Source organism: Mastigoproctus giganteus, chromosome 4, assembly GCF_048544385.1.
Source record: "Mastigoproctus giganteus isolate SK-2022 chromosome 4, ASM4854438v1, whole genome shotgun sequence".
Classification (NCBI taxonomy): Eukaryota; Metazoa; Arthropoda; class Arachnida; order Uropygi; family Thelyphonidae; genus Mastigoproctus; species Mastigoproctus giganteus.
The window spans coordinates 213,527,104-213,539,424 of NC_143578.1; the positions used below are offsets into that span (position 1 = coordinate 213,527,104).

The following is a 12,321-nucleotide window of genomic DNA, read 5'->3' on the forward strand; positions in this document are numbered from 1 at the left end:
TGAATGAGCCAATCCCTCAAAATGACAGTATTCCAATTCCAGTATGCTCACCACAGCACAGACTAGACTCTTTACAAGATGAAATAGAATGCGAAGGTGCTATTGGCAGAGAACTGAGAATTTCTTCCAATCTTCAGTACACAGCTGAGAAATAAATATCGAACCCAGAGCTGTTTACCCAAGATGAGCTGAATGACTTCATTAGAGATCTAGCTCTCTCTGAAGATAAAGCCTGTCTTGCCTGTAGACTAAAGCAGAAACACTTGGTTAAAAAGAATGTCCATAGTTTCTTGTGAAACATAGTTTCACAAGAAACTACATTTTAGCGTCATTCTTTACAGTACTTAGTCTGCTCTGCTACTGCCATGATATCAATGGCAGCTTTTGGGAATTGTCATAGGTAAGGTAAAGGTAAAGTGCAGCCATTATCAACTCACTGCAGGATGGAAGCCTCCTCAACAATTCATGCTGAGGGAAATGGACCATAATGGAAATGGAGGAAGGATGGATGTCGGATAGATGTGCGGAAATTTGCCTTTGGCCAGCGGGTGGTTGGTTGGTGGAACCGACTTCCATCACTTGTTGTTGAAGTTGATAGCCTAAACAAATTTAAGGCTCAACTGGACAGGTATTTCGAGCGAACGGAGGGGTGAAATGGGAGTGGTGTTTTTTTTTTTTTTTTTTTTTTTTGGCTGATGCTGAATAAGCTTGCTTTCTTGCATCATATGCCTCTACTAATGCTAATGCTAATCTGCCACGCTGGTCCAGTGCGGGTTGGCAGATCGACCGTATTCAGCAGTCAGGGGCTTGAACCCCGGTCTACTCAAAGAGCGTGTGCTACTGCACTCCCGCTCCTGACCACTTGGCTATGGAGGAATTGTCATAAGCACACACTACATCTGAATGCTTCCTCTTCATTGACTCCTCACAGTGAAGTTTGAAAGCTGTTTTCTTGTATAATGAATAGTAGGTGTAGTATTTGTATTACAAAAATTACACACCACACGCTAGTGGGGAAAGAAAAAAAAAATTTAAATCAGTACTCAAAGCTGGTTAAGAAAAGCATTTTCATCTTTGATAAAAAGAGAAATTTTAATTTTGTTTAAAAGTGCAATCTGCAGATACCCAAAACTTCTTTGCTGATACCAATTTAATCACTTCTTAGGTCATTCAATGTCTACATTGCATTTCAACACAATCAAGAAATTGAAAGTGGTTTGAATAAAATATCTAAAGGAACTACAACACTATTAAAATACTACCTAAATACAATTGGGATATTTGTTACCATATACTATGCCAGATAAATCTAGATTTTTTTTTTATCTAAACATCATCCCCAAAATGTGTGTATCCCACATTCTTCAATTTAAAAAATATATCAATTTTCAGTAATGTAAATAACTTCCGAGTTAGGTTTGATATCTGAGAAAACAGCCACATAAAGATAGATATAATGAACTGTTTAGATATCAGGTATACTATCAGGTAGAAGATTTCTTAGTCTCAACTGTGACTACAGTAATGTCAGGAGTGTTGTCAATAAAATGGCTGAATTTGAACTCCTGGTTAAGACAACTAATACTGAAATAATAGGACTAACAGAAATGTGGTGCCACCTGGAAATTGGCGATGACGAGTTCCACTATGGTATGTATAATGTATTTAGGAAAGATAGAAGGGGTGGAGGGGTCATGCTTCTTATCAAAAGGAGCCCAAGTGCAAAAAGAGTTTTTGCTGAATCTGAAGTTAAGTCTGCTAGCATAGAATCTGTGTGGTGTGAGTTAGTTGGAAGCAAAGGAACAACAAGAATAAGAGTAATCTATGGACCAGAAAATTGTGAAGAATATGGTGAGAGTCTTTTTAATGCAGATGAAATGGGCAAGCAAGCATGAATGTCTTATTATGGGTGACTTTAATCTGCTTCAGATTGATTGGAACAAATGGGAAGGAAACTCACCATGGGATAAACTTTTTAAAACAGACTAAATGATTATTATTTGTACCAGCATGTTAGAGAAAGTACTAGGGGTGAGAATATTTTTGACCTTATCATTACTAATGATTCAGCTGATATCACAGGGCTTAAAGTACAGGGACCATTGTCAGGAAGTGATCATGCAATCATCAGTTGGAAGATGAAGCAGTAATTAAAGGTAAAGGCATAAGTTTTGGCTTCAGAAGAGGGAGATTTTGACAGTTTAAGGCACTATATGGCACATGCGAATTGGACAGATTGCCGAGGGATGGTGAATACATTTGAATTATGGAATACTTTTAAAGCAAAAATTACCAAAGCCATAAATCCATATATACCTTTAAGAAAAATATTGCAGGAGGAGAATGCCGAAATGGATGATTGTGGAGCTGGCTGGTCAAATAGAGCAAAAAAAGATAGCCCGGGACAGTTACAGAGTGATGACCGAAGCCCACAACAGGTACAAGTTAATCTGTAATAGTACCACACAAATCGATATGGTTTTTGCCCGGGCAGGTCTTGTAAGGATGCATTGGTAGACTTTTGGTTCACCTTGAAAACTCAACTCATAAATATGTCTTAGCCATCTATATCAACTTTGAGGGTGTTTTTGATTCTCTTTGGTGGGAAAGTTTGGAAAACTTTCTTTGCGTGTCTTCAATTAGCTAAGTGCCCACTGAAACTTTATCTCCTTTTCTGCAGTTATTTTGACAACAGAGCAAAAACCATAAAATCTAAGTATAATCAAGTCTCTAGGCAAGTCTTGCAAGGGTGTCTCCAAGGATCCATATTGGGGCCTCTTTTCTGGAATATGATCGTTCAGATCCTATAGAACCTTTGCAAATGTAAAGGTTATGGCCTACACTGATGATCTGACTGTCCCAGTCAGTGGCAATACTCGATCTGAACTGGAATTTGTTGCTAATAGTATACTTCAGAACCTACATGAATGGAATTTTCTTAACAAGCTAAAGATCAGCCTTCACAAGTCCAAGATGATGGTATTTTGATCACAATTAAGTATCTCTCATCCTCCACACGTTAAAATCAATAATGTTCATCTCCCTTTTGTCACAGAAACTAAAATGCTTGAAGTAACAATAGATCGAAAGCTAAATTTTCTTACACAAATTACCAACTTCACAGTTAAAATTAAGAACTTTGCTAGAGCATTAATAAGAACTTCATGAGCTGAGTGGGGGCTCTTGAGTACATTAACAATTTATTATAATGCTAGATCTTTTCATAGAGCTTCAAATGTTAGAATTAGGAACAAACTATATTCTCTGCATAGAACAATTTTATTATCCATAGTTAAAGTATGTCGTACAGTTTTGACCTCTGCATTACAGGTCTTAGTTGGTGTTCTGCCCTTAGATATACATTTAATTTTCAAAGATTATCTTGCAGGTTAAAGAAACAAATCCCGACATAGTTTATGGGAATCATGATAGACTGTCAGCAAGACATCAAGCGTACAAAAAAAAAAAAAAAATAGAATTTAGAATGAATTAATGAATGAATGAATGACAGACTCACTGGGATCCATGTTCTTTAGGATCAGTGATGAATGCTTTTTGCCAGAAGTGACTTTCCTTATTGATAAAAGAGTTCAGTTATGGTTTGCAACAGATATATATACTTCTTATTTGACTACAGGACATGGATCATTAAATTAGCGACTCTTCAAGTTCAACTTAGCTACTATGAATTTATGTCTGTGCAGGGAGATTAAGAGCTGGGATCATGTATTATTTTCATGTATTAACTAAGAGGATCACAGAAGAATTCTCTGGAATCGTTGTGTTCTTCAGACCGGCCAGGAATCCATGCTCATCTATTACATTGAGATATTTTGGGCTTTCCAAACATTTGCCAAAGAGGGTTTTTGAGAAAAGATGGCTGTTGTTATCAACAGTTTCATCTTCTTCTGGATCATCTGCATCTGGGATCTCTACTTCATAATTACTCTCATAGTCTTTGACACGGGACTTGAATTTTGACCTAATTTGTCAAATCCAGTTGTTTTATTATTTTTGTATATCGTGGGCAGGCATTCAAATTGGAGGTATGTGACACGTGATGCTGCTGTATGTATATACTTTAGTGTTAAGGTTTCTAGCTACACTTAAATTGTTTAGTTTTACTGTTGTAGAGTAGCATTTAAATTATTGTATAACTGCACTTACATTATTGCATTCAATTTACTGAAATTTTGCAATTTTGTAAACAATGTATAATGGTACAATTAATTGTTTTCCCCTCCTGGATTAGGCCACCAGGAGTCTTTTCCTCCTCCTCCTCTTTTTTTTTAAATACCACAGGAAAGTTTTTTTTTTGTTCCTCTGAAGTGGGCCCCAGAAATCTGGCCCACCTTTTGGCAACATCAGGTGGATCAGAGTCTTAAACTGAGACAGTACAAGCTCTGTTGGAACTGGTCCACCTTCCCATTGTATGGGCAAGTACCCAGACTTGTCTCACCAGGTGATTGATGCTTCTAGGTAGCCAAGTGGCCAGAATAACATAACACACACAAACCCACACTACTCATATATCTGGCTGTTTTGCAGTGGTACTACTCTTCACAGAGATGAACTTGACATTCTAGGAGCTGCGCTTTACAAAAACACATCCACATGTAATAGTTAGTACCATAAATAACATCAGGGAGGCCAAAGCTGTGCATGCAAAAGCATTAGCTAAGAGAACAAAGAATGGGGAAAACGAATTTTTCATGTATGTGACAACAAAGAAGAAAGCTAATCAGATCAGACCCTTGCATACTGGATGTGGGAAAGCCTTAGATAGCCCAGCTGATGTAGCAGATGAACTGAATAGGTACTTTGCATCGATCTTTACTGATGAAAGGACCCTTCATGCTGAGAAGAGGCTGTACAAGTGAGGCTGAGCCACATTAAATTAGTGATGTCGTAATTAGAGATGATGTTTATTAAAAAAAACTACTTTTTTTTTTTTTTATGTGAACCCCAAACACGAGAGGTATTAGAACCTATAGTACTTAGTACCGTGCTTGGGTTGGAGGTTGAGAAGACGAAAGAAGATATTTGTTGACATTGGACTTGAACTTCTGTAGATTGTAATTTTCAGGAAAAACATATGAAGGAAGGTTGTTCCAGAAAACGGCAGTTGAATGAATAAATGAGGAAGATGAAAAGTTGGTTCTGTGGGTTTGAAGTTGGGCAGTAAATGGATGTTGGCTGGTGGCGGCACATGTTCGGACTGTTTTGAAAGAGAGAGAGCGGGAATTATAGAAGCCAATTCAGAAGAACAGTGCCCATGGAAGTATCTGTAGAAGAGGCATGTAGCAGAAACAGTACATCTATGAGAAAGCGAGTGGAGAGACTCTGTTAGAGATGAATCATTAATTAACCTAACTGCCCTCTTCTGAATGGAATCAAGAAGCCTGAGAGAGGTTTTGGGGGCACCACCCCAGATGTGGGAACAATATTCCATGGCAGGGCGGATTTGCGATTTATACAGAGTGAGCAGCTGTTTGGAAGAAAAGTAACGCCAAGCGCAAAAGAGAAAACCAAGTTTTTTAGATGCAGAAGAAGCAATATTTGTAATGCTTGTGTCAAGAGAGATTAGAAGTCAGGGTAATCCCCAAAAGAGAGATATCATTTTGCCTAGAAATCGGAGTGTCACAGATAAACATAGGAGCAGAAGAATCCTTTTTGCGAGATATAAGACAAGACTAAGTTTTAGAAGGGTTGAAATCAACTAAGTTGTCTTTGCCCCACTGGAGAATTACCTGAAGATCAGCATTTAAGGAATTGGTAGCAGATTTTTAAGAAGTTGAAGCTGATTGAGCAGGACAAGGTTTCTCAAAATGGAAAGTGGAATGCAATGTGCTATCATCGGCAAAACTATGGATAGGATTTCCAGTCAATGGAAGAAGGTCATTAATATACAAGAGGAAAAGAGTGGGGGAAAGAACTGAACCTTGGGGGACACGGCATTAGTGGAGAAGTTGGAAGACAGAGAGCCATCTACCATCACCCTCAGTGAGCGATCAGAGAGAAAACTGGATAACCAATTACTAAAAACAGTTGGCAAACCATAAGATGGAAGCTTGTTTAGAAGACCTTTATGCCAAACACAATCAAAAGCCTTTGAGATGTCAAGAGCAATTACTTGTGTTTCACCGAACCTTTCCATTGAATTAGTCCATAAATGGGTAACATAAGCCAGAATATCACCAGTGGATCGACACTGACGGAATCCATACTGGCGGTCGTTGATCAGGCGGAAGGTTTCTAGATAGTTTAAGAGTTGGCGGTTAATTGATTTCTCTATTACTTTAGAAAGAGTAGAAGTAATTGCAATGGGACGATAATTGGAAGGAAGGGATTTGTCACCCTTTTTAGGAACTGGCTGGATACGAGCAAATTTCCAAGCAGAAGGAAAAACACCTTTGGAATAAGAAAGTGAAAAAAGGTGGCAAAGAATAGGAGTAAGTTCAGGAGCACAGGTTTTGAGAACAAGTGGAGAAATACCATCAGGACCTGGAGCTTTCTTAGCATTAAGATTCATCAAAATCCTTCTGATATCCTTTTGATGGAAGACCACAGGAGGCATGAATGGAGCGTGTTGGGAATGGTGGGAGGTGTTTTACCAAGATCATTAATACAGGAGCTGGAAGAAAAATGGGATGCTAGCAGGTCAGCTTTATCCTTGGCTGAAATGACAACAGAACCATCTGGTTTGGACAGAGGTGGGAGCAGAGATGGGCAAAAGTTGCGGCCAATAGCTTTGGCAAGAGACCAGAATGCTCGGCTACCATTAGGGCAAGAAGCAAGTTTTCTACTCTTAGCCTGTAAAAACTCTAGTTTGGACTGATTAATAACTGCTTTACAATTGTTGCGAGCTTTGGTGTAGGCAGTAAATGAAACTGAAGAATTAGAAACAAGCCAATTACGATATGCAACATTCTTCTCTTGAACAGCTTTAGCACATTTATTGGAAAACCAAGGTTTAGATAAAGGACGAGATTTTAAAGTGGAGTGTGGGATAAAGGCTTCCATTCCTGCAAGAATAATTTCACTGACACGATCTGAGCAAACGTTGACATCAGAAGTTTTGAAACAGTAATCTGACCATGGAAAAGAAGAAAACAAGTCTCGCAGATCATCCCATTTTGCATTCTTGTAATGCCAAACAACACGAGGTTGGGAATAGCCATGAGATAAAGGTTCCATTGGAGAAGAGACAATCACTAAGTTGTGATCTGAAGTTCCTAAAGAACCTCTCACTTCGACTGTGTACTTAGAAGGGTTGTTTGTGAGAAAAAGATCAAGCGTATTGGCTGTATGATTAGGATTGTCCGTTATTCTTGTAGGTAAATGAACAATCTGTGCTGGGTCATTAGTAATTGCAAAAGCCTTAGCATCTCGACCTAGTCACACCGACCTGCTGGGTCGGTGTGACTAGAAAACGGAAGCCAGCTGGAGTTGTGAACATTAAAATCACCAAGGAAAATTACCTCACTGTTAGGAAAGTTGGACTGGAGAAAGTCAAGTTGCAAAGAGAGGAAGTCAAAGCGCTCCAAGTGATTAGTGGAGTTGGGAGAACTGTAGAGACAACAGATGAATTTAACAAAATGAGGTAGAGAGATTTTAAGCCAGAGAAGATCAAAGAGAGGAGATTCCAAATTGCCAAGTCTCTGACAGGGAATATCAGAACGGACATATGCACATGTACCACCTTTGAGGCGAAAGGAATCATACAACGAATAATTTGGGCATCTGAGATGAGCAGTAGTTATATCAACCGATAACTGAGATTCTGTCAGAAAAAGTACATGGGGTTCTGCAAGTGGAAATGGACATCGTTGAGATTAGAATTGAGACCACATATATTTGTGAAATGAATTAGGAAGTGCGTGGGAGGTTTAGATCTTTTCGCAGATAAGCTTGCTCTATTAGTTTGACAATTCATGGTGTATTCAATAGTAAGAAAAAGTGAGTGGGACATGCTGTATGAAGTAATGAAATTTTTGGATATGGCGTACACATGGTAAGAATATACCCAGATCCTTGACATAACGTGGCCTCGACAATGCTCCCCGCATACACACTACTCGGACTCCCTCCAGTCACTATCTGGCAGAGTAGAGGTAGCAAGATTATACACTAGCTGATCCGGAAGCCTCCTAGAGAGTTACCAATAGGTTCGGTCCGGTGTACTAACTAGCGGCTGGCCTGCGAACACCGTTTTAGAGCTGTACCCTCGAAATGTAAGGAATATTGGATCTCGCCACGACATTCATCATAACCTCAAAAGTCATCAATCATATTGCATGATGGAAGAGATAGGGAAGGGTTGACCAGAACTTAGCCCTAGAGACTAAACATGGGTTCCACCACTTCAAGCCTCCAATAAGCAAAGTGGTGGTATTTCATCAGTTGATGAGAGTCATCTACCACCTAGTACTGCCTGGTAATATAGAGGAGCGGTGTTCCTCCATGTGGTGTGGGTGCCACACCTCGACCCCTGCTTACATTGGTTCACACCTGGGTGGTCACCCACCATGTACTTGTGGATGGAGGTTATACCCAGGATTACTAACAGTCCCACCATCGTGAAGGTGCAAGCAGAGGATTTGGCTGTCACAGACCTTCCGGACTTCGCCAAAATTGGGTCCACTTGACTTGAGTGTCACCCGAATATCAGTTCCATCAGCGTGTTAGACTCCCAGGTAGCAAGCACAGCTTGTCTGGCATATCTGAGAATCTTGTCTGTGACAACCTCAAGGACCTTTTGAGCATAAAGGCAAATAAGGCTTCCAGAGTTGATAGCATATATCCTGTAGTTTTTAGAAAGATCACAAGGAAGTATTCAACCATTGAGGTTAATTATGAGGGTATGTTTTGGCTCGGGGGGAGATTCCTTTGAACCGGAGAAGTGCTGATGCATTGCCAATACATAAAAATGGTTCTAAGAGTGAAGTTGGTAGCTACAGACCTACCACTGAAGTCAGACAGGTTAGTCTGATTTCAGTGGTAGGAAAAATCTTAAAGGCAATGATTAAGAGTGCAATTCAGGGACATTTAGATAGATATGGCATTCTGAAGGACACACAAAATGGCTTTGTTAAGAGTAAATCATGCTTAACTAACCTAGTAGGCTATTTTGACACAGTTACTCAGGAGCTGGATCTAGAGAACAATTTTGACATAGTTTATTTGGATTTTAGCAAAGCATTTGACTCGGTCCCTCATGAGAGGTTAGTGTATAAGCTTGAACAGGTTGAGATTACTGGTAAAATTCTAAGATGGATTGCTGGGTGGCTGCAGGGCAAAAGCCAGATGGTTGTGATTAATTGAAATTCTTCATATTGGTGTAATGTTAGGAGTGAGGTCCCTCAAGGATTGGTTCGTGGACCACTGTTGTTTCTCATTTTCATAAATGACGTTGACAAACAGATAGAAGGCATGGTGTCAAAATTTGTAGATGATGTAAAGATTGGTAGAGTCATTGATGATTAATGCCAAGCAGTGCTCCTCAGGATAACTTGAACAGACTTTAGAGATGGTCAAGGAAGTGGCAACTATGTTTTAATGCTACTAAATGCAAGGTTTCACACTTGAGGAATAGCAACCCAAAAATAATCTGAAATTATCCTCATCTGAAAACACGTTCACGAGACAGACAATTCTCTCCATACACTTGCTTCATCATTGAGCTTCTTGAAAGGGTCCAAAGATGGGCAACTCGAATGGTGAGATTGGCAAAAGGACAACTGTATGAGAAAAGACTGATTATGTGGGCTACAGAGCTTGACAACCAGACACCTCAGAGGTGACCTGATTGAGATTTATAAGAAGGCTCTGAGAGGGATTAGTAAAATGAATGAAGGTGGAATTCTCACTGTTATAAAAATTTCCAGGACTAGGGGTTATAAATTCAAATTACAAGTAGTTTTCTTTTAGCCAGCGAGTCACTGATAGCTGGAACAAGTTGCCCTTGCAGGTAGTTGAGGCCGACAGTTTGAATAAATTCAAAGGTCAACTGGATAGTTATCTGTGTGATGAGGGAAGTATATAATTTATATTTTCTTATCTACTTGGTGGTTTTTTTTTTTTTTTTTTTTTTTTGGCCAGTGCAGCAAAAGCCTGTGGCTTCCTTGCACTATATGGCAAATCTATTACTATCTATATATTAATGTTATAATAAACAGAACATGTATAAATAATGTAATCATCATTAAGCATATAAATTGCATTACCAAATCATCAACAGTTTCTTGCAGTTCTCTAACTTTTTCTTCCAAAGTTAAGTTTTGCTCTGTTAGCTGTTCCACCATTTCTTCAGCTCCAAGTGCTGCATCAACCTTTGATATAAATAACCAAAAACAAACCAATCAAGAATACACATTTTATAAATATCTAGAATGGCATGTTGCAATAATAGACACTATTTTGCAACTTAAAATCAAAAATCAATAACCTAAAAAAAAAAATTTTTTTTTCAGTTGTAAGGTAATCTTCAAACATTGAAATTAAGGATGCCAGCTCATAGAAGAATGTGAATTCAAGAATAATTATAATTACTTTCTTAGCTGGACAATGAAAAAACACTTACAATAATAGTTAAAGATATAAAGAAAGTTATGACTAAGATTAATTTCAAAGATTATAAATTAACAACATAAAAACACACTTTGTTGTTGTTATTTGGTTTTTAGGAGCATCAGCAACTAAGGCCATATTGCTCCGGGGATATGCAGTGGTCATTCCCTGACCTTTCTGCATCCTCCGTATTTGGTGGTGACGGGCTCGAACCCCGGTCTAATCAAGAAGCGTGTGCTACGCACTGCTGCTCCTTCCCACCTGGCTACAGAGGCACTAAAAACACACTACTGTAATTACAGTTGTCTCAATTATGCATGGAGAAACATTATCAATGATGACAAGAAGAGATTTACAGAAGAAGCACTATGATAGTACAACAGTGAAAAAAGTCCATCATATTACTGTATGGGATACATGGGCTACTCAGCTTACTGTCAGGAATGAAGTATTTTTAATTTAACTTCTGCAAAATCCTATCTCAATTTATTCTCCCCTTCCTTCTCCTCTTCTTTTATTGCTATAGTTCGTACTGCTTTATTTTTATTCCTACTTACTTGGCTTGCCACACAACTGGTACATTCTACTTGCTGCTCTGGTAGTTTTCTATTGTTATATTGCTATAATAAGATTAATTGTATTAATACAAGGTGCTGCCCTACAATGTTTTTTCTTACTTTTTTTTTCCCTTGACACATTCACAAATGTGTAAAGCACCTACTGTCTTTTCCATATCCACTTGTTGCATATGACTCAATTCCTAGTCAATAGATTTTTGTGAAATTTCCTATTTTGGTCTTTCATAAACACTTGCCAAGTCATCCCAAATTTATTAAAATTGAACCAAACAATCAGTCCAAAGAAATTTTTTCCACAAAGAAAAGTTGGGACACCACCAAATTTTTTACTTACATTCTCTTAGTCTTTGGAAAGGTTTTATGATAAACTCTGATTTCATAACTACCCTTATCCATTAGAGACACCTATAATATAATTTTGGCTTTTCAGTCTTACTTGAGAAAGAAAAGTTGGATCGAACTCAAGTTTATTTGATCCTGTGGATGCTTTAGATCTGACTCCACAGCCCCAATACCCACCCACAAAATAATGCCATAAATTTGGAATAGTAGCTCAGATGCTTTTCACTGTTTCATGTCTGTAACCTAACCCATTTCCCCTTGTATCTACCTCTTGAAAATAAACTACTGTACAAACTTTTAATCACCACCTGACCAAAATGTGATGTTTTGATAAAAATTTCTTAAGTATTAAAATACAGAAGTTTTTAACTCCTGTAGTACATTATTTAATAATCAAATTCACCTGCAATATAATGCAATGCATGTTGTGATCTGTGGTGCATGTTTTCTGCACCTAATTATAAATCCACCTTTAGTGAATGCTAAGCACACATATATAAGAGAAAACTGCCATTTGAATACATGCACGAGACAGACAATTCTCTCCATGCACTTGCTTCATCACTTGAAACATTTCCATGACACTTTTGCCCAGTCAAACACAAAACTTGATGTTTTAGCATTAGTAGAGGCATATGATGCAAGAAAGCAAGCTTATGCAGCATCAGCCAGAAAAAAAAAAACAAAAAAACTTCCACTTCACCCCTCCAGCTGAGCCTTAAATTTATTTAGGCTATCAACTTCCACAACAAGGGATGAAAGTCTGTTCCACCAACCAACTACCCGCTGGCTAAAGACAAATTTCCAGACATCTATCCTACATCTGTCTTTC

General features: G+C 38.4%; 1 protein-coding gene across 1 annotated transcript in view; it reads right to left on the reverse strand.

Moving 5' to 3' along the window:
- Positions 1-12,321, reverse strand: part of LOC150087392 (dynactin subunit 1-like) — a gene marked incomplete in the record, with an annotated part of 260,166 nt that overhangs the window by 137,360 nt on the left and 110,485 nt on the right. Inside the window, 1 exon segment of the mRNA XM_090372464.1 lies at positions 10,227-10,331. Within this exon segment, the coding sequence (XP_090228590.1) occupies positions 10,227-10,331 (105 nt within the window).